Raw genomic sequence first — 24769 nt, 5'->3', positions numbered from 1 at the left:
GCAGTTTTACACAAGACTTTAATAACTCTGACAAACACATCCTCTAGTCCAGTGGTTCTGAAATGGTTTGGCAAATTCTCATATTTCCCACACACATTTTGGGGAATTTGGACCCAAGCTAATTTATTTCTCAAAAATGGTGAATAGAATGAACATCAAACCTGCATGCTGATCCTTCCCAGCGAACACACAATGTACCGCACCTAGGTAATTTATTGCTACTTTTTGGTGATTTCATAATTGACAATGTAACTACGTTACATTAGAATAAAGACACTGAATCAGGAAAACTTAAGCAGATCAATAGAACGAAGAGAAAAAAAGACACATTTTTTTTAAAGTCTAAAAAAATACTAGCACATGCACATAAAACCAATGGAAAAGTAGCGCAGTGGAATGGGAAAGCACATTCTGTCTGACAGAAGACCAAAGTCTTTGCAGAAGAGTTAACAGTTTTCACGCACATCTTTCAGAGTAGAAGTCTCACACCAGAAAAACAAATAAAAAAACAAGCTTGGGTCGTGGCCCACAGTTGAGAAAGCCTGCACTAGTCTTGTAGATCTGCATCCGATAAGGCCCAGTCTACTGCTGTACGAGGGTGAACGGCTGCGCTGCCATCGGACTGAATGATGGGTACTGGACCGCCTGCACGACCGGCTGCATGACCGGCTGCACGACCGGCGGCGACTCAATGATCGTTACATGCGTTTCTTCCACAGCTGAAAAACAAGATCATTTTATAATCCAGTTTCACAACCGCCCTAAATAATTGAACATCCCTCATTTCCATTATCACTAAATATAAGTGCAGTTTTAACAAGCTAAACATGTCTGTCGTTAAATTCACACACAGATACATTTCTGTGGGATAAAATGAAGGAAACACTTACTTTTTTTGCAGCAGCGTTTATAGACACAGCAGCAGATGATGATGAGGATGACGACAATCCCTGCTACGACTGAGCCAATGATGATAGCAGAGTTGCTGTTGGACACGCTTAAGCTGTTGGACACGCTTCCGCTGTTGGACACGCTTTCGCTGTTGGACACGCTTCCGCTGTTGGACAAGCTTCCGCTGTTGGACAAGCTTCCGCTGCTGGACATGCTTTCGCTGTATTATGAAAATATCAAGCAATTGATACGGTTACTAGTCAACATACAATACAGTGTGCACATAACACAAACAAATAACTGACCCTGAACAGAGGGGAACTTAAATGCACAGATGAATTAGGGAAGACAAGGTGACAACAGCTGAACACGGTGAGTGATGCCGATGATGATCGCTGACAGGTGCGGGTAATGGTGGAGTGAGTGCAGGAGTGAGCCGGAGAGGATGATGGGACATGAAGTGCAGACGGAGACTAACAGATGACTGTGACAGTGACACTCAGCTTCATTTGTATTCAGACTTTGTATACATCAGTATTTGTGAACGCCACAGCTTTTTCAATCAAAAACATTTCGTTCTTTAAATATCAATTAAAGCATCTCTACGGGAGGTGGCTGTGAAAGTATTAACATGTCCCAGTCTAGGGACAAACTACACAAGTAAATTTCAATATAGAATTTCAGGTTTGAGGTTAACATCAGCAAACAGATGGCGAGAAAGAAATTAAAACAATAAGTGAACCAAAAATGATGAAATGATGAAGATTTTTGAGGCTGTGTAAAAATAGGACTTTAACATACATTTTGCATTAAGAGAGAAAAGACTTACGATTCCTTCTGGAGTGGAGATGTTTTAGTCCTGCTCTGATAACTTCGACACTTGACAGTATCTGTTATCGCAGCTTCCACAGCCAGTAAACGCAGTCAGTTCTCACGTCAATTGCAAGATGATTCTCCTCCCCAAATGTAGCCACAATCCTGTTCACTTAGAGTTGATTCTCCACATGCCAACACACCATTTTGTGGCTGTTTTTGCACAAAACGAAGAAATTTGGGTGTGTTTTGGCCACCACTGACTCTTGAAACCAATGCGTCGAAAACAACAACCTTTTTTCTCTCAACAAGTCTATGTGTCTAGCACAGCACATTTTGTGTTTATATATATATATATATATATATATATATATATATATATATATATATATATATATATATATATAACGTTATGCAAACATTACGGTTCAGTACTTACCTTGGTTTTAAAGTCTTGGTATGGCTTGGGGGTTGCTTATTTTTTTAAATCAAACAATGGTTTACTGAATAAATTCAATTATAATTTACATTTTCTTAGGGATAAAAAAAAAAATCGTTTTGTTCAAAATTCTAAATTGCTCAAAATTCATGTATAACTTTGATGAAAGGTTTTGATCCACTTCAAATGTTGACTACTGTATATAGGGAGCCCTTACTTGCACATTACTATAATATTAAAGGTTACAATTAACAACAGAGCCCAAACTATTAAATTCAGTTGCTATTTGTTTTTAGATAATAATAATCAACACTCAAATAAAACACTTTAATTGTAAAGTGCATATAAGGCAGGTTTTTTTGTGTGGTGTGCCCTTGTGAAAAAGAAGTGTGCTTAATTGTATTGACAGTGTACTTTTTGTGTACATAAGAGTATAAGAGTATACTTTTTCAAAAGTGCACTTGCAGATAATATAATATAATTAAAATTAAAGACCACTTAAGTGTACTTAAAGGGAATGCACTTTAATGACACTATTTATTAACACACTTAAGTGTACTTTTTACAAATGCACTTTGTAATAATATGTAATTCATTTTAACTTATAGTAAGTACACTTTCAAAACATGATTTATAAACACACTTAAGTGCACTTTTAAAAATGCACTTTGTAATAATGACTAATTAAGCTTAACTTAAAGAAAGTACACTTTCATCACAATATTTATAAACACACTTAAGTGCATTTTTAAAAATGCACTTTGTAATAATGACTAATTAAGCTTAACTTAAAGAAAGTACACTTTCATCACAATATTTATAAACACACTTAAGTGCACTTTCAAAAATGCACTTTATAATAATGTCTAATTAAGCTTAACTTAAAGAAAGTACACTTTCATCATACTATTTATAAACACACTTAAGTGCCATTTTAAAAATGCACTTTGTAATAATATCTAATTAATTTTAACTTAAAGTACACTTTCATCACAATATTTATAAACACACTTAAGTGCACTTTCAAAAATGCACTTTATAATAATGTCTAATTAAGCTTAACTTAAAGAAAGTACACTTTCATCATACTATTTATAAACACACTTAAGTGCCATTTTAAAAATGCACTTTGTAATAATATCTAATTAATTTTAACTTAAAGTAAGTACACTATCATCACAATATTTCTTAATACACTTAAGTACACTTTTTAAAAATGCATTTTGTATTAATGCCTAATTAAGTTTTATTTAAAGAAAGTACACTTTCATCATACTATTTATAAACACACTTAAGTGCCATTTTAAAAATGCACTTTGTAATAATATCTAATTAATTTTAACTTAAAGTACACTATCATCACAATATTTCTTAACACACTTAAGTACACTTTTTAAAAATGCATTTTGTATTAATGCCTAATTAAGTTTTATTTAAAGAAAGTACACTTTCATCATAATATTTATAAACACACTTAAGTGCACTTTTTACAAATGCACTTTTTAATACTGTCATATTAAATGTTACTTAAAAAAAGTACACTTTCATGACAATATATCTATACACACTTAAATGCCCTTTTTGAAATGCAATTTATGTCTAATTAAGTTTTACTTAAAGAAAGTACACTTTCATCACAATATTTCTAAACACATTTAAATGCATTTTTTAAATGTTTACTTAAGTTTTACTTAAACATACATTTTAAGTAATTATGATTTTATAGTGTTTTAAATATTATACAGTTATGTTTATGTATTGACAAATATACTGAATAAAATAATAATTTTAATGGAAAACATGAAAAATAATTAAATTTTTAAAAAGTGTGTTGTCCACAATTATTTTGTTACTGTATTTAAAATGTGTTTAGTCTATAATATACTGTGTGCATTAATGCATTTGAAATGTATTTTCCCTCTAAACTGAAATACATTTGCTTATACAGTATACTCCAATATACATATGGTTGACATTTTTATCACCAGCTCCTGCTCTATGAACTCAATTAAAAGTGTCAGTTTTCTACATAATATTTGATAATATTCGTTGCTCAGACTCGCTCTCCCAGTTTAAAACTAGATTAAAGTCGCATCTCTTCAGCCAGGCATTCATATAATATTTGTAATCTTACAGTTCAAATTACAATCCGGCCTTTAGTTAATAAACGCCAGAGGAGAACTGGCCCCCGACTGAGCCTGGGTTCTCCCAAGGTTTTTTTTCTCCATTGGGTCACCTGATGGAGTTTTAGGACACTATTAGGTCACTTGATGGAGTTTTTCGGTTCCTTGCCACTGTTGCCTTTGGCTTGCTCAGTTGGGGATATTCTGGGGATATCTAATTTGATTTTATCAATAAATTCCACTAGAAACAAACCTTGTTGTATTATTTTAATTTAATACTGTGAAGCTGCTTTGATACAATCTGTATTGTGAAAAGCGCTATACAAATATACTTGACTTGACTTGACTTGACAATAAAATGTAATTTATGAGTTCTTTATATTAATGTATTGTACTTTACATCTGTGTACAGAATACTTTTAATATGCATGTTGTTCTAAGTCAATTAAACACACATTTAATTGCATTAATTGCGACCAAAGTTAAACAAATCGAAACAAAATTAATTTACATTAAATTCAGTTAAAATACATTTAATTTAAATTAGACGAGACTATAAAAATGATTGACTTTTAGTTAGGTGAATGAGTCAAGTTTTGTGAACTCACAGAGTCTAACAACACAATGTGTTGTATATCTGTAAACAAAATCATTTCTAAATCATAAAGCACACGGCATAGCTGGTTGATATGTAATTTATTTTAATGATCTCAGTACTTACATGTGTTATAATACACTTATTCCTTTATTAGTTACATTGAGTATATACAGCACAATTTTACAAAGGATTGTTATAACATTTCTATTCAGTCAAAGAAACCATTTAGCTTAAGTCTTCATCCTCACGAAAAACATGTTTCTGATTGTGTAATTTAAATCTAGATGTATGGTATTCTCACCCAATTCAGCTGTACTCTACAAACCCTTCAGTCCCTTTCTACATTATTTGGGAGAGGTATGACAAATGTGCAGTCCTGTAATTTTACCATTACACATTTTCTTTTAAATGAGTCAGTGTTCACAGCATACACATAACTGTTTTCAGACACCTCATACACAAACTTGGATGAGATATTCAACTGAATGTCCCTACACAATGGTCTTTTTGACTTCACAGGATTCTGCACGACTACACAGCATTTTTTCCCACCATCACTGTCTGAAGCACTGGTGACAGTTTCATAAGAAACTAAGCTCAAGACTTTACACAATGTCCCATCTTTTAATTCTGCAATAGAATTATTTCTTTTCTTTAATCTGCTGTTAGCTTCTGCTCAGATTTGTCACTTTACAACTCATGGAATTACTATTTTGCAGTTGGGAGAAGAGGTCTTTTAGTTTATCGTCTGTGTTGACTAAACATTTGTCCACCCTTTTTCGCAGACTCTTCCATCTAAGGAATGTCTTCACTATTTGACCAGGGACATGAGTAGTCCCATTGAAGTACTTTAATAAAGTACCATTAAAAGACTCAAATGAAAACGTTGATGTTGCCCACAAGGGACCCCAGTTCTAAACACTGTCTGCAAGGTGTGTCGACAGGTGTACATTGAATGACACATTCTTAATACCATACAGCACCTCAAACTGAATCACACATTTCTTCAGTGCTATTTCTGCTACACTGACTTCACAGAGTTTCACCTGCTGTTGAAGAAGTATATGCAAAGCAAACACTAAAAGAAACAGGTGGTTCCAAAACTTCTTCTTTAGAACACCATTTAGAATAGGCAAAGAATAAAAAAGAAGAAATGACTGCCATTCTGATGCTTTCCAGTATTTCCTGTCTTGTATTGACCTGGGTGTTCTTGTTATCTCTACCGGAGGTTTTATAGCCAGCAGTTCTTGGTCAATTATGTCTGCTTTCGTGCCTATGTACCACTCTTTTTTGTGATTGTTGGAGTCCAGCCACAGAGTTGCCAGTTGTCGAGTGACACCAAGACAAGCACTGTGCTGATATTCTGGTACAAAACCATTAATTATTTGAAACTTTTCTAATCTCATCAATTCCGTTGGGCCTTTTACACCCTTGACTGGCAGTTGTACGGTAGCTGCCATAGCATGGTCATAATGTTCTGTTTCAGATCGGAGAAGAGGCTCTGGTCTTCTATATGGATAAGGACCTCCACCTATATGATAACAGAAATCACACCCATATTGTCCATTGAATTGTTTTGTGTTTCTTAGGAGTGGGCGGGCAACTGAGTCAGAGCTACATATTAGTGCATACACCTTGGAAATATGCTCTACATGTTTGGAGTCTTTCCAAATGAACCCTTCCCTCTCAAGAGAACACAGCTCATTCACAAAAGGGGTTAGCAGAACAGACATGACAGGTTTCTTTTCACCAAACCAAATGCATGGCAAACAGATGTTGTTTTTTCTGTCTGCTGGCCCTAGTTCTATTACCTGACACTGAATAGGCCACACCTGGTAATTTGAGCTTCTGAAAATTGGATTTCCATCACAATTCCACAGTAAGCTTATGTCACAATCACCTAATTGCCCATTTTCTCTCAATTTTCTATATTCAGCTCCACACTGTATGTCATTTATTACATCTTTCTCAGCTGTAGTGTGCCTTGACAAAGTTAAACTTGGATTTTCAAGAATGTCTTTGAGCTGTGATGACAAGCTCAATACTAGAAAAAAGGAGCCATTTTTCAGATTAACATCTGCATCAAATGCTGCCTTACAGACAGCACAATGCATCAGGCTTTTCTCTCTTGTCCCTAAGTAGTTACAACATGACACACAGTAAAAATGAGGTTCATAATGACCAAACTCACCATATGATTTGTTAAACAGGTATACGGTTTCCGGTACCGATCCTGGAAAATGTTCATTAAAATTTTTTAGAAGATGTTCTAAGGCAACTCCTGTTAGATTATGTCGTAACACATATGACATCAACAGCAGCAAACTCTGGCCTTTGGTAAGAGGAAACCTGTTGGAAAGCATCTTTTGCAGTGATTTTTGTGTGAGCATATCAGTGAACACCCCTGACCACTCGGTGAGTTTCACGTCTTTGTAAACCAAAGTTTAATGCGTTTTAGGAAGGACTGTTCCAGTGCACCTATGCAACCAGTCTACTGGTGGGGGGGAAAGCGAAAGAAACCTAAACTTCTCAGGACAGCAGCATGTGTCCAAATTTTAATCTTAACCGTTCTATTTCAACAGAAACGATCTGTAAACAGGGCTTTAAGTGTAAAATACCGAACTTGTCCTTTAAGTGACGTCGCATCTGACACACAGAAGCCAATGGCACATGTTGCTATGCTTAGTGAAACATCCTGAATTCATTGGCATGTGCCACTGACACGACACCCGAATGACACTGAGTGGCAGAACATGTCCCGTATGTTGTGACAACTCCACTAGTGACTGACAGATGAGCAGCTTTTCTGACATAACTGTGACACTAAATCCTAAATAAATAGCCTAATCTAGTGACATTTAAAATTAAACGCATTAAAGTCATTAATATTTGTTTTAAACATGTAATCCGTTCCACATCCGTTACTGTAAAACTTTAGTTTAACATGCAGCATCATGTAAAGGTTTCCTGTGACTCAGTGTCTTGTCAGTGTGTCGTGAAAATGTCAGTGGCACATGCCAATGTAATCCGGTGTCACTAAGCATAGCAACATGTGCCATTGGCTTCTGTGCGTCAGATGCCACATCACTTAATGTTAATACCGCTACTTGTTACCTCTCTAGTCAACTAAAATATATATAAATCCATCTCTTTTGATTAATAGACAGACAATATCCATTTAAAATCTTTTGTTTGTTTACTATAGGCTATATATATATTTTGTTTAATATTATTATTATTCTTTTTTACAGGCACTTGAACTGACGGATTCAACCCCAAAGCAACCGCAACAGAGAGACTTAGCAAGAGCTGCAATTATTATTATTTTTATTATTATTAAACTTAATTTAACCAGCCGAATGTAAGAGACTTGTATCACAAGATTATGTCACAATGATAGAGATTAACCGTTTCCATACAATGGCTGTAGATAATGCTTTAGCTTAAAACTTGAAAAAGGGACACAGAAACATGACAGCTTTTGCATTTCTGGATGAAGGACATTCTTATGTTGATTGTAGTCACAAAATTCTTACTTTGTAGTGATAGATTGTCTTGAAATCTTGACCTTGACACTGTCCTGTGCTAAGACCCTAACGAAACAGGCAGCCACTCTTATGGTTGATGCCCTGAAGGAGGACCTGAGACTGAACCTGACCCTAACACGGCCCCACCACTTTATGAGTCTGACACAGACTCTGACGCAACAGCCATTGATGCAGAATCCTCTCCGATGCAGGAACCACTCAGAAATGTAAGTGTTGCAATAAATAATATAAAAATAATTCTTTTATATTAAACACAATCCTGAAATCTTCTTCTCTTACAGCTTGAAACAGAAAGTGAAGATGATAGCTCATCAAAAGAGACACCAAAGCTTGACACTGAAATTCTCAGTGCATTGAAAGGTATTTATGATGAAGTTTAATTTGTTTTATAGTTGACGAAGCACAGGAGTTATATATAATGTTAACCATGTTTGTATCACTAGAGTTGCCAAAGGTGGTAAAAACACTAAAAGATATAGTGGCGGGCATGATGGCGGCTCCAGCCGCATCAAGTGAAGTGCAGCATGGAGAAGTTGTATCGCCACCAGCAGAAATGGTATGGATACATGCACAGATATGTTTGTCATGTTAACATATTAAACATTAACACATACTTTATTCTTAAATGTTAAATACATTAACGACAATGTTGTGAAAAAGGAATATAAACTCAGCATAAAAAAAAAAAAAAGACCTTTTTAAATGTTAGATCTTAAATCTTAAATTTAGCCCATGATTTACTCACCTAGGATGACATGATCAAGTCATCCTAGGTGTATATGGCATTCTTCTTTCAGATCAATACAATCGCAGTTATATAAAAAAAAATCTCCCGGCTCTTCAAAGGTATATAGTGAGAATCAATATGTATATTTTTTTTGTGCATCTATCCATGATAAAAGTGCACCACAGGGGGTTAATTAAGGCCTTCTGAAGTGAAGTGATGCGTTCGTTTAAGAAAAATATCCATATTTAAAACTTTATCAACTAAAATAACTAGCTTCCGGCCATACACAAGTCGACTTGCAGCAATAGAGTATATAACTCAGATTGTATTAATCTGAAAGAAGAATGTCATATATACCTAGGATGGGTTCAGGGTGATTAAATAATGGGATAATTTTCATTTTTGGCTGAACTATACCTTTAAGTTATAACTGGTAGTGTCTTCAAGGGATAGTTCACCCCAAAATGGAAGTTCGTTCATGATTTCCTCAGCCTTCAGTTGTTACAAACCTGTATACATTTCTTAAATTCTGCCAAACACAAAAGAAGATATGAGTGGTTTGGAATAACACGAGAATAAGGAAATCATGACAGAATTAAAATTTTTGGGTGAACTATCCCTTAAAATGTTTATTAATTGTTTCTAAGTCATTGAAAAAGCCAAACATTCTTTATATTTTTTACCAAAAAGAGATATGTAAATGTACTTAAAATATTTTTAGCAAATTATCCTTAATTTATTGCAGTATCCTAAAAAGGCATTTTTCTTTTTTAGCGAGTGTATATACAGTATAATATAGCCACTGCTAATGTCATTGATGCGCGCACACACACTTCTGACACAATTGTTTTGTTTTTTACTGTTATCTAAATAGATGTCCCTGGGTGAAGGAATCATCATTCCAAAAAGGGCATTCGAGAGATTGTCTAAGACCAAAATGTCAGTATTTACCCAGGAGCTGGCTGTTGTCATGTTTGGACACCATGTTCTGGCGACATCAAGTCTAACTGGCAAAAAAAACCACCAAAACAGCACTGGACTCCATCAAAGTGAATGCGCTCATTGGTATGTTTGCAGAGGTGTCAAAAGTATTCACATTCATTACTCAGGTAGAAGTATAGATACTAAAAAGACTTCTGTAGAAGTTGAAGCATCAACTTTTTAGCTTTTTACTCAAGTAAAAGTGTAAAAGTACTGGTTTCAAAACTACTTAAAGTATAAAAGTAAAAGTAATGTAAAGAAAATAAATGGTACCTGAAAAAATTGTGCTTCATGTGATGGTGGAATTAAATGATTTTATTTGAATGCAGCATGCTAACTCCTTCACCGCCAGCTTTTTAATTAAAAGTTAAAACCTCCACCTGAATTTGACGATTTTTACCCAACTTTCATGGTTTTCATGGAAACAATATTTCTTCCGATAACAGTGATTATCATATTCAATAAAATGTTTTGATTTTTGTGTTCACAGATGCTGTGATTGCTCGTTTTGAAGGGACCACTCCTTCTCAAGTCAGGGCTGTACTTCGACAGAAAAAAAATCTGGAAAGTGGTGTCTTTAAAGGCGATAAGAATTAAATTACCATTAGACTGAAGTGACCTACCAAAGGGTTTGTTCATGCAGGTCTTTTTTGTTGTCTGTTAAAATGTTAAAAAATGATAAACTTTTTTAAGTTTATTTTTTTCTAAGGGATTTAATTATGCAATATTGATACTTGTTTGATTCTAATTTTACAATATTAAACTAAGAGTTTCCTCATCATTTTTTTTTCTTCTAATTTATTTATGTTTGTTTCAACATATACAACTCATTATTCATTCATTAAATGTACTTTTGCAAAACAAAAAATTTGAATCATAATTATTTGAATACCAAACTGTTTTATTGTCAGTGTAAGCATTGTGGTTTTGATTGCATTTAATTTTATATATTTGAATTTATTTTGCAAATATGTATTTGTGTTTGAAACATTACATTTAATTAATAATTAAGTTAATATACATTAACTTATATTTTATTTCACATTAATTGCTTGTCAGTAGATTGAACAGTGCACTTTAGTATATTTTAGAAACACTAGAAGCAATTATGAAAGTAGATATAAAGTTGTATTAAAGACCCACTTTAGTTGTTGCAAAAAAACACTCTTAATGTCAACTTATTGGTTTTTATTTCAACTTAATATGTGATATATTTGAAATAAATTACACTTAATGTGCATTCAGTGCACTGAAAACATTGCATTTAATTCACACTTAAGTGTATTGTTGACTGACATCAAAGTATATTTTAAATCACATTAATTGCGTGTCATTATATTGTGTAGTGCACTTTAAGTATATTGTAAATACACTAGAAACAATTATGAAAGTAGATATAAAGTTGTATTAAAGTCCCATTTAAGTTGTTCCAAAAAATCACTGTTAATGGCAACTTATTGCATTTTATTTCAACTTAATATATGATATATTTGAAATTGATTACACTTAATATGCATTGAGTGCGGCGAAAAGATTGCATTTAATTCACACTTAAGTGTATTGAAAACTGACATTAAAGTATATTTTAAATCACATTAATTGCGTGTCATTTGCTTGTCGTGATGCTTCTCTCTAAGTTAATTTATCTAGCGAACAAGCGAGTTGTGGACACCAAGGGCCGGTTTCCCAGACAGAGATTAAGTCTAGTCCTAGACTAAAATGGCCCTTTAAACCAGATTAACAGAATTCTGCTTTCTTTGTCATGGTTTTAAATAGTCCTAGATTTAGTCCAGACAGAGTTTAATAAGCTGATCACCTGAAGGAAGAGTAGAGCTACTCCAGGACTAAATTGAGGCTTAACTTCAGATTAAAGTTGTGTTTCTAAGCAGACACCTGTATTACTTGGATACATACATTCGTGGTCAGAATTATTGCCACCCTTGTCAAATATGAAAGACTGTGTCTCAGTGGGACTTTTCCTGTTTAAATAAAGGTTATATATATATATGAAAATAATAATAATAATTAAAAATTAAAAATTCTCTCTAATACACATTGGCCACAATTATTGGCACTCTTTTATAAAAGACTTTTTTCTACATCCTTTTGCCACGACAACAGCTCTGAGTGTTCAAGTCAAATCACCTTCACTTATAAAACACTTTTTATAATACAGATTGTTTCAAAGCAGCTTTACAGTGATAATAGGAAATTAATGCAACAGAGTTTGTTTTGTCTGTATAGCAGCTCTAGAATAAAGTTATTGTGTAAGTATATTTCTGTGTAAACTTCAAAAACATGAATCTGTGCATGGGTAGTAGTGTTGTTGTAGTGTCTGGCAACTGAATGCTGGAGTTTGCTTTTGGATGAGAGCAGAGGAGCTTTTTTTACTCACATACATACGTGTGTGTGTGTGTGTGTGTGTGTGTGTTTGTTTATATTACATTGTGGGAACCAAATGTCCCCACAAGGATAGTAAAACATGAGATCACCTCCATTGTGAGGACCAGCCAGCGGTCCCCACGAGGGAAATGGGTTAATAAACATACTAAATTATATTTTTTTGAAAATGTAAAAATGCAGAAAGTGTTCTGTGATGGGTAGGTTTAGGGGTAGGGTTAGTGTGTGTGTGTGATGGGTAGGTTTAGGGGTAGGGTTTTTTTTATTATTATTCCTTTATTTGTCCTCAAGAGGAAATTGGTTTCCACCATAGGTGCGTACATAATACAAATACAAACACACATAACATATTAACAACATAATCAAATCAAAAAAAAAAAAAAAAAAAAAAAAAAAAAAAAAAAAAAAAAAAAAAAAAAAAAAAGAGAGAGTGAGCATACCTGACACATCAATGGCCCATTACCTATGTACCGTATTTAGAGCTCGTGTAGATACAGGAACAAAACTCTTACTAAACTTGGCCTTTCTACACATCGGTAACCTATACCTACGGCCAGAAGGCAAAAGGATAAAATATTTATAAAGTGGGTGTTCTGAATCATTTAAGATTTTTTGTGCCTTTCGCAATATGAGTGTTGAGACAATAAGGGGTAGGGTTAGTGTGTGTGATGGGTAGGTTTAGGGGTAGGGTTAGTGTGTGTGTGTGATGGGTAGGTTTAGGGGTAGGGTTAGTGTGTGTGATGGGTAGGTTTAGGGGTAGGGTTAGTGTGTGTGTGTGATGGGTAGGTTTAGGGGTAGGGTTAGTGTGTGTGTGTGATGGGTAGGTTTAGGGGTAGGGTTAGTGTGTGTGATGGGTAGGTTTAGGGGTAGGGTTAGTGTGTGTGTGTGATGGGTAGGTTTAGGGGTAGGGTTAGTGTAAGGGGACAGAATATACAGTTTGTACAGTATAAAAACCATTACGTCTATGGAGAGTCCCCACAAAGATGTGTGCGTGTGTGTGTGTGTGTGTGTGTGTGTGTGTGTGTGTGTTTACCTAAAACATTTTTACCTATACATATATACATACATATACATACACACACACACACACACATATATATATATATATATATATATATATATATATACACACATATATACACACATATATACACACACACACACACACACACACACACATATATATATATATATATATATATATTGATTTCCAGGAAAAGTACTGAGAACACATTCACAATTTTAAAAATCTATTAAGAGCAAAATACCATACACTGTTTCTAGAAATATCCAAGTACAATATCTAAGTACATAAATAAAAATAAATGAAATATCTAAAGTACTCTATTGTAATCGAATAATGCTTTTACAAAATTTGCTTTAAGAACTTTTGTGTAAAAAAGTACAAGACATTTACATTTCTGTTTTGCTGGTATTGAAAACTAATATGAAAAACTAAAAATCGGAAGACTTGAAACTAAACCACATTAACCAAAAAAAAAAAAAAACTATGACCACAAGTTAATTTATTACAATATATTAAACAGTACAAATCTGAGCATTTACAATCCACCTGCATTAAACATGCCAGTATATTGTAGACTTTAAGCCTTTTCCCCGTAATTATTTGATTCACGGGACCGGACACCAGTTATCTGGCCACAGATAATCTTTATTCTTATATGTCAGGAGAGAAACTCTGAAATGATGTTATATTCATGCCAGGTCTATGCGTTTCCGTGTTTCTCTGCTGTAGTACAGTAAGATTGAGCTTAAATACACAACTGATCGCCTTTTGACTTCCTTATACGGTAGAAAAACATTGTGTAAAGATGGAACGTATATGCTAATGGTACAATCCACCTTCCACATTAAGAAACTATTTCTCAGTGTATATTAGTGGTATACAAATGGTACATTTGCATCAGTTGAAACCTTAATTTCCTTGTAAAGAGCATGCCATCTGTACACATTTGAAGTATCATCATCATTGGAACTCTCAGCTAAGTGAACATTGCACACATACCTTTAAGCAGAATACATAATCCTCCCAGCTACCCTCCTTGTGTCTAAAATATGTTCCTTAAACACATGTATCCATGCAATCTATAGTCTAACTCGTGCATTTTAAACTTCATAAGATAATAATACAGATACATAATATTAAATAATGAAATTATATTCAAAGATGAAATTTTAGTCTTCAATAGAAAATTAAAAATATTAAACTGATTTAAATTAAATCGGTTAACTGGCAGCCATAAAACACTAAAATCAAATATAATGGGAAAACTTCAACAAAACAGAAATAAAACACACAATAAACAAATTGTTACTGAGCAAAAACTAAATTGAAAGGGCAAACTGAAAATAAGACAGAAATTGAGCAATTTTACACAAGACTTTAATAACTCTGACAAACACATCCTCTAGTCCAGTGGTTCTGAAATGGTTTGGCATATTCTCATATTTCTCAAATTGAATTGCATAGCCGAACCGGACAGTGCGGATGAGCCATCGGGACGGAGTTGGAAGCTCTAACCAGGCCTCCAGAAACCGTCCCAACGAGCCCACTCGACCCACCGGCGTACCCGTGGAGGGACAGCAAGGCGGAAGACAGGGACCCGGCTCCGGTGGCACAATAGCGACCGAGAGCGGGGTCTGGGCGTGGAACTTGACGCCAAACTGTTTCCCCCGGGGGGCAGATGGCAGAGAAGGCTCGTGGGCATTCTGCTGCGGGCTGCCCAGTGGCGAGGGGAGGGGGAGAGACGAGGAACGAGGCCCTGCCTCCTCGTGAACTGGTCTCTGCGCCTCCGAGCCCAACCGCAGACAGCTGCTATCCGCAGACTAGGAAGAGGGAAACGGGAGCAATGCTGCTCGGAGAGAGACGGCATCCACTGCCATTCTGGCCCTCTTGGGAGGAGGAGACTGTGTGCCCACCAGTCTCGACCGTGGATGACCTGAAGGAGAAGGTAGAAACTGCTCTTTTAATGAAACTTTGGGTACCGCTGGCGGAACAGAAAGAAAAGGGAACGAAATATTCTCCGCCCGGCCCTCCCCCGGGGGAAGGAGGTGTGCAGAGGCACCCTCCTGAAGAGCAGCATCCCAGTCCTCCCTCAGGTCGCCCGTCTCAGGAACGCTTCCCTCCCTTCCTTTTACGGGAAGGGGCCGGGGGCGCCTGAGCGGGCTGGGCCGTCCTCTTGCGACCAGAATTCCGGCCTCCAGGGTTGGACTGCTGCCCTGAAGGAGGAGCTGGCGCAGGAGGACGTTCTCGGCGACGGGAAGCAGCCCGTTTCCTGTGCAGGACATGCCGTATTGCTTCCGACTGCTTCTGGGCGGCGGAGAACTCTTGGGCAAAGCTCTCCACCGCGTCGCCGAAGAGGCCGCCTTGGGATATGGGAAAGTTGAGAAGTTTGTTCTTCTCAACATCGCGCATATCTGCAAGGGTAAGCCACAGGTGGCGCTCCTGGACCACCAAGGTGGACATCGCCCGACCCAGCGAACGTGCAGTGACTTTCGTCGCCCGGAGGGTGAAATCCGTCGCCGCACGCAGCTCCTGCAGCAGAGCTGGGTCGGGACCACCCGCCTGCAAGTCATGGAGTGCTTTGGCCTGATGGACTTGTAGCAGCACCATGGCATGCAGGGCGGAAGCGGCGTCTCCACACGCCATGTAAGTATCCCTGGTCAGACCAGAGGAAAACCTACAGGCGCGGGAGGGGAGTGAAGGGGCACCCCGCCAAGTGGAAGCGGTCTTCGGACACAGCTGCATCGCAACCGACCGCTCAACTGGGGGGATACCCGTGCGCCGCCCCGCCGTCGAGGGTGGTGAGAAAGGAGGAGCGAGGTTGCCTACGCCTGGTCGCCAGAGGGGCCAGCCAAGACTTCCTCAACTCCTCATGCACTTCAGGGAAGAATGGTACTGGAGCGGGCCGCAGGGCAACAGCACGGCCCCCTCCGAGACACCAATCATCCAGCCGCGAAGGTTCGGGACCCGGTGGAGGGTTCCACACGAGCCCAACATTCGCGGCCGCCCTTTCGAGCATAGCGGCCATTTCCGGATCCGGCTCAGCCGCAGCCACCACATCCGAAGGGGGTAGACCCGCTGAGTCATCACCAGAAGATAACCGCTCTTCCTCCGATGCCACGATCGACATCTGGTCCTCAGGTGGCGCCTCGAAGGAGACAACCGGAACCGCACTAGACGGCCCCGGAAGCTCCGCCGGGACAACCAATGGCAGCGAGCTACTAGAGGAGTGAGAAGCCCGTGAGGATCTTTCACCAGACAGAACATTCTTCACTGTAATCCTCATACGCTCACCAACAGGAATCACCGAAGTAGCCGCCTGCCGAACTGAACCGGCAGACGAACCAGATCGGGGATTCTCTGAAGGGACTCCCCCATGTTTCAGCGTTCGCAGTCTTGAACGCAGCATCGCCAGAGTCATGTTCCCGCAATGAGAACATAACTCGTTCACAAACGCTGCCTCAGCGTGCCCTAAGCCCAAACACGAGAGGCAGTGTTTATGACCATCTTCCTGAGGGAGAAGTCGACCGCATCCAGAAACACACGGGTGAAACGACATCCTGAAAAGGACGCGAAACTCCCGTGATGCTCTTTTAGAAGTGAAAGAAAGAAAGAGAAAGAGAAAGAGAAGAAGAGTGCTCTATACGCGCCGAAGCGCCGAGGGACCACCGCGGCAGACACAACGGGGAAACTGCAAGCTTGTGTGCTGCACTCACGCAATACCAGCCGTGAAAACGACTTTTTTTTTTTTTTTTTTGAGGAGAACTCGACCGGCATCGGGACGTGGTGATCGCTTGAAGTGCCGTCACACCAGCGACAGAGGATCTTCTTCCTTTCTTCTCTTCTTTAATATTTCTTCAGGCAAAACAGCAGCTCACGCAGAGACACACTGGAGGCTCCGAAGAAAAAAGCATTGCGCAATGTTTACTTCCGCCTTTTATACCCGCGCTGGTAGGCGGGTTGCGGAATGCAAATCTTGCATGCCAATGTTTATTGGCTTGTTTTAATTCTTTCGAAGGCAATTGGCTCCCTAGCGTGATCCCAATTCGTCAGGGAACTCCCCCGACGACACGTTGGAGTTCCCAGGACGAAAGGGAACTGTTGTATCCGTGATTTCCGGTGGGATTCTCAATGGAATTTGTCTGAGATCCTCCGGCCTTGCTTCTTGGGAGAGATTCCCTCAGAACTACTCGGGAAGATCTCCTGGCCGTGATTAAAGCATTTAAAGGACATTTGCAGGTCTGTTTGTCTATTTATTTCTGCGCAGGAAGCTAGTTTAGGAAGTAGACTAGTTTAGGGGAACAAGTTAGTTAGAAACTCGGCCAGTTGTCGACTGAAGACGCAGGAGCTAGAGTATAAAGGTATCGGGTGTCGATTCGTAGACGCCCCAGATAAAGGTATTGGTGTCGATTTGGAGACGCCCCAGATAGTTAGGTTTTGGGAAAAATCTACCACACTAGCACATGCACATAAAACCAATGGAAAAGTAGCGCAGTGGAATAGAAAAGCACATTCTATCTGACAGAAGACCAAAGTCTTTGCAGAAGAGATAACAGTTTTCACGCACATCTTTCAGAGTAGAAGTCTCACACCAGAAAAACAAATAAAAAAACAAGCTTGGGTCGTGGCCCACAGTTGAGAAAGCCTGCACTAGTCTTGTAGATCTGCATCCGATAAGGCCCAGTCTACTGCTGTACGAGGGTGAACGGCTGCACTGCCATCGGACTGAATGATGGGTACTGGACCGCCTGCATGACCGGCTGCATGACCGGCTGCACGACCGGCGGCGACTCAATGATCGTTACATGCGTTTCTTCCACAGCTGAAAAACAAGATCATTTTATAATCCAGTTTCACAACCGCCCTAAATAATTGAACATCCCTCATTTCCATTATCACTAAATATAAGTGCAGTTTTAACAAGCTAAACATGTCTGTCGTTAAACTCACACACAGATACATTTCTGTGGGATAAAATGAAGGAAACACTTACTTTTTTTGCAGCAGCGTTTATAGACACAGCAGCAGATGATGATGAGGATTGCAATCCCTGCTACGATTAAGCCAATGGTGACAATCATGCTTTCGCTGTAGGACAGATTATGAAAATATCAAGCAATACTATAAGCAAAGTACTGATGACATGTTTAACCCTCAGAGAGTCTTCGGTCACTTCTGACCGAAGAAATTTCTGTTTTGAATTTTAAAAAATCACAGCTTCATCGGAAGGTTATGATACTTGGTGACTTTTATGGCATTAGGTATATGTATGCAAAAAAAAATTGAGGTCATGATCCGAGCATGCTAAGTGGTCGTAAAAAAAATAGTCACACTCAGTGCCTTCGGTCAAAAATGACCGACCCATAGGAAATGAATGGGAAATTTACAAAAACACAAAAATTCTCTGAATTTTTGTCTGTACAATCTACAAATCGGCCACGATTCTAAAAAAAAGTACACCGCAGTAAAGGGGTGACACTCTACAACATCAAGAGTGCAAAAAATTCACACCCACCCACACACACACACATAGAAACACACTTGTATACACATACACACCAATAAATTCAGATTACAAAAAATCTGTTTTGAATTTTAAAAAATCACAGCTTCATTGGAATGTTACGAAACTTGGTGACTTTTCTGGCATTAGGTATGTGAACACAGAAAAAAATTTAGGTCATGATCCGAGAATGCTAAGTGGTCGTAAAAAAAATAGTCACACTCATGGTCTTCGGTCAAAAATGACCCCCATAGGAAATGAATGGGAAATTGACAAAAACTAAAAAATTCGCTACAAATTGGCCACGATGCAGAAAAAAAGTGCTCAGCAATGAAGGGGTGAAACTCTAAAACATCAAGAGTGAAAAACATAACATAATTAATAATTATAATTAATATATATATATATAATTAATATAATAATTATTAAAATTATTAAAATAATAATTAATAAAATGTTATTAACCTTGGCAAAAAGTATTTTGACAATTTCTAAAAAAATACAATCAATCCACATCTTAAAAGTAAGTAATTTGGTCCAAAAACAACTAGAATTCACAAGCATCTCCATTTAGAGCTATTACAGGCATCTAGTGGTAAACCCATGCAATAACATGATTTATTTAATTTTATGTTTAATAAATTGATTTATTTTTTTTATTTTTATTTTTTTTCTGAAAGCCTAGTCTCTATTTTAACCGAAAATACCGCATAGAAAAATAAAATAAAAAATAATAATAATAAAAAAAAAAAAACATTATTTTCAATGGCAAAAAATGGACTATAAATATTGCATAAATATTAATAAGTTCAATCAAATTGTCTCAAAATACTAAATTAAAAAGAATAAATATTATAGAACAAAAATAAATTGCATTGGTTTTTACTGGGATGGAGGAAGTTTCATTTTTAGGTGTCCGGTCACTTCTGACCGGGAAGGCACTGAGTGTGACTGCTAAACGAAGACTCTCTGAGGGTTAAGCATGATCTAGTATATTTAATCTATAAATACTTTTATCTATTTTTTACTGTTGGAAACTAGGCAGGTTCAGTTTTAGCGGCAGATGTCCATCACATGCTCGTGTAGCACACTCAGATTTTGAATGCTACTTCCAAAATAAAATATTAGTAGCTTTGATAGTTATGTTGCATAACCGTACATGATTATATATATATAAGTGTGTCTATTCATTCCCTCTCATGTTTTGGATTATTACAAAAATATGCAATATCAGAATTCAGGATTCTAACCTTTTTTTCTTTAGTCACATCCTGTTTTGCCAGTTAACACCATCAAAAAAGTTTGCATGCTACTTCTCTCAGCTTCATTTGTATTCAGACTGATTTTTGAACGACACAGATTTTTCAATCTAAAACATTTCGTTCTTTAAATATCAACTAAAGCATCTCTACAGGAGGTGGCTGTGAAAGTATTAACATGTTAACATGTTAACATTAACATGTCCACATCAGCAAACAGATGGCGAGAAAGAAATTAAAACAATAAGTGAACCAAAAATGATGAAATGATGAAGATTTTTGAGGATGTGTAAAAATAGGACTTTAACATACATTTTGCATTAAGAGAGAAAAGACTTATGATTCCTTCTGGAGTGGAGATGTTTTAGTCCTGCTCTGATAACTTCGACACTTGACAGTATCTGTTATCGCAGCTTCCACAGCCAGTAAACGCAGTCAGTTCTCACGTCAATTGCAAGATGATTCTCCTCCCCAAATGTAGCCACAATCCTGTTCACTTAGAGTTGATTCTCCACATGCCAACACACCATTTTGTGGCTGTTTTTGCACAAAACGAAGAAATTTGGGTGTGTTTTGGCCACCACTGACTCTTGAAACCAATGCGTCGAAAACAACAACCTTTTTTCTCTCAACAAGTCTATGTGTCTAGCACAGCACATTTTGTGTTTATATATATATATAGTAGTGAATACCAGACACCACCTGTCAAAAAAGTATTGATTGACAGGTGCCCCGCCCCTTCTGGTGACAGGTACCCGCCCCTTCCGGTGACAGATGACCCGCCCCTTTTGGCATAGGATCAAAGGGGTTTGACAGTTAGTTTTGACTTTTGATTGACAGGTTGACAGTTAGTATTGAAGCCTTTTGATTGACAGGTTGACAGTTAGTATTGAAGCCTTTTGATATGGACAGAAAGTGTTATAACAATATGTCATGGTATCTGACAGAAAGTTGAAGTCTTTTGAAGACACTGTTATCACAGGATACTCTTACTCCCTATTCCTGAACTATCTGAGCTGTACTGTGAAACTGATAAGGGAAAAACTGTGGAAGTTTATCTCACACAAACGTTGAAAAGCCATTCAGTTATTTTAAAAGAATATAAATGATTATAAAATAAATAATATAAAATAGCTTACCAAAACCTGACAAAAAGTTGAATGATTATAAAATTGCAATGAGTCTCTCAAAGCATCGTCTCAAAACATAGACGCATGTATACGCTGACCAGACTCAAGTACTACAGCCCTACTGGACAGTAAATACTGATTATAAATTACAGTTCTCTTACGAGAGGTTCTCTCGTACTGCGTAAGTCTTACGCTAGGGGAAAATCTCTTTTCCACGAGATACTGAAGCCAAAAAATTATCCTTAATTTTGAAATAATGTAAAACGCGTTGCGGCAGCATGCAGACACAGGCGAGACGGCTCGCGCGCCTATTGGCTGCCCTGCGGCAACTGCAGCAGCCTATCGAGAGGCCCCATCGTGACGTCAGCTCCAATGGGATTAGCGTCGGGCGCAAGAGTCATTTATCCCGCCGGTGTAATAGCAACAGCGCCCGAGACCCGCCCACAAATTTACTTGCGTTTTGCGTTTGATACTTGCGTTTCAGACCGTTAAAATAGGGCCCAACCACTCAAAATTGTTCACACTTATTTCTAATGATGTGAAGACATTCATACAGACATTCAATACTATACATTATTCAGTAAACAACTACACTTGCAGTGGATACAATTTATTCACCTTACAACTGTAGGTTGTCATTACTATACTTTTTTACATAATTGGAAAATTAGTTTACTTTGTTACAAAATCCTTTTTTTCTTGTTACAAAATCCTTTTTTTCTTGTTACAAAATCCTTTTTTTCTTGTAACTGCATGTTTTGTATTCTGTGTTCTCCATTTTTTTTTTTTAAGTAGTGTCTAATAAATGATCCGTAGTGTTTATAATATTGAGTCATGTGTATGATCTGAGAGCATTGTGTGATTTTGCCAGAAGAGTCAGAGATTCTGTGAATGTGGTTTGAAGATTTGAATGTGTTTAAGGTTTTGAGAAAGTGAGTGATGCTTTCAAGAAATGTGTTTTAGCAATCCAGAAAAACTGTCATCAAACATATATATATATAGCAGTGTTTTATATAGTTGATATATGTACAGTATGTATATATATATATATATATATTTTTTTTTTTTTTTTTATTACACTTGCTCTGTTTTTCTACTTTTTCCTCAATGTTATGATTGTTGTTCAGTGTTTGACTGTGTGCTGTGTTTTCACAAGTAGAGATAGGGTAATGTTGTCCATCTCAAAACTTTCCCATGAGAAAGTTGTGAAACAAGGAATGCCTATCTCTGTGCTGGTCAGATGAAGTCAGAGAGAAGGACAGTAGTTTTCTGAGACTCAGCTGAGTATGTAGGGAAGTGGACCTGAGCCTAGGATCGGCAGTCAGACCCGGATCTCTCGCACTGTAGAATGGGGAGGCCTAAAAAAGGCACTAAACTCAGATCGGATCTATGGGCACAGGCCGGAGGGATCGAGTCTATAATCAAGAAGCTGCAGAAAGCTGATATTTTGAATAGAAACACCGAGTATTCCTCAGAGATATGGTCCCAGCTTGCCATAGATTTACTTAATGAAGACACACACAGAAACCGGCACTGGTTATGGGTCGTCTGGAAGCACAACCGCAGACGGCTGAGAGAGAGAGTGGGACACACACACCACACCAGAGGCACTGAAGAAATCCCACTCGCAGATCAAGGTAAAAGAATTAAATCACAATACTAAAATAAATAAAGTTTTTACAGTGGGCTTAGTTATTTATTTAAATATTTTGTATTATTTGTTTAACATAACACAAGTATAAGAGTTTTTTTTATTTGCTTTGGTACTATTTTCACAAGTAAGATGTACATTTTCAAAACGCTTAGTGCTAAAATCTAAACTGATCCCACAGCTGGTCATTCTTTCTAAACCTGATCTCATGCTTTCATTACATTATACACTTCTCAGTCCACATAAACATTGTTTCAAACACAAGATTATTGTGATATGTAATGAGAACATTTGGTTTAATCACCGAAACACAACAGTATGATCTTCTTTCAATTTAGTAATTTTAACAATTTAGTCATTTTAACAATCAATTAATTCAACAGCAAACGATGCAAGACACATCCCAGTTAACACAGAACGTTCCCCTAATGTTATTTTTTGGTTATTTTTTTGGGAACCAAATACTTACGTTAGGGGAACGTTCTTTTTTGGTTTTATTTTTATGTAACAATAAAATAACGTTCCCAGAACGTTGCTGGGTGGTTACCATAAAAAATAACGTTCTGGGAACCATAAACTAACATTCTGAGAATGTTCTGGGTACCAAAAACTAACGTTATGGGAACCAAAAATTGTTAGCTGGGATGTTTCAAATCACCCTTGTTGCTGAAAGAATTACAGTAACACAGGCTACAGTTGACACATTAGAAAATACACTCACATTACATAACTTATGAAATTAAATCCATAATGTTTGTAATAGTGTCTGTCTAGTGTATTATCGAAAGCTGTGATGAAGTTATGAAACTGCCATGAGGTTTTGTGCTACAGTTTGCTGGCTGTACAGTAAATGTGTCCACTGTGTCATATCCTCCTGAGACACACACACACACACACACACACACACTTTTAACATAGTGGTTATATTCTAAGGAAAATCACTTATGTAAAAAGAATTCATTACATTTGGTTATCTGTATCAGAAAATGCAAATAAAGTAGAAATTATATCTATATAATCTGTATATATATAGAAATCTATATATGTACCAAATGATTAACATTAACCATTACAGTTTTTTACAATCACTTTGCTACTATTTTCAGAACCTTGATGTCATTTTTCACAACTCTAGACACAAAACTCAAAGCGGTTATCACTCAACGGTATCACGGTCTAATGTTCAGAACACTGCATTGTGCGTTCACATCTTTAAAGAAATCTTGCACTTGCACAATCATTTGTTCAAAAAACAAATTTACTGTGAAATACCATTGAAACATAACTATAGATCACCCACAGACAAGCAACCGATAGTTTCACTGTGTCACTGTTCGTACAATCATTAAATATTGCAGAACAAAATCGGTGATCAGGTTTCATTATGTTCATTATGGCACTACATGTACAGTAAATACATCTCTGTAAAAGTACTGCAGTAGTAGAGGGAATACTACAGACACAGTGGAATCATTGAACAAAGTTTGTAATATATTGATGCAAAACACTACAGTACAATCACAACATAGGTTTATTTGAGTCAAAGCAAAACTAATTAGCTATGAAATAGAGAAGAAAAGACATACTGTAAAACATCAAATGCAGTGTCCCTCAGCTTGCTTGTACTGTAAGAAACAAACCAGGAGTGATTACTGTACTTCTACACTGTCATCAACTCTGTG

At 37.2% G+C, this 24769-nt stretch overlaps 1 protein-coding gene across 1 annotated transcript; it reads right to left on the bottom strand.

Annotated features, from left to right (window-relative positions):
• On the bottom strand, positions 1-1105 carry LOC311298550 (uncharacterized protein). Its single transcript, XM_084421571.1, has 2 exons — positions 891-1105; positions 1-719 (listed from the first exon to the last, which is right to left on the bottom strand). Exons 1-2 carry the CDS (start codon positions 1102-1104, stop codon positions 583-585), a joined length of 351 nt encoding a protein of 116 aa, XP_084277697.1. The 5' UTR covers position 1105; the 3' UTR covers positions 1-582.
• Positions 1106-24769: the final 23664 nt, after the last annotated feature.

This window comes from Rutilus rutilus (genome assembly GCF_951802725.1).
Source record: "Rutilus rutilus genome assembly, chromosome: 10".
Classification (NCBI taxonomy): Eukaryota; Metazoa; Chordata; class Actinopteri; order Cypriniformes; family Leuciscidae; genus Rutilus; species Rutilus rutilus.
Note: the sequence above shows the minus strand (reverse complement) of the source record. Positions and strands in the feature narration are given on the sequence as shown.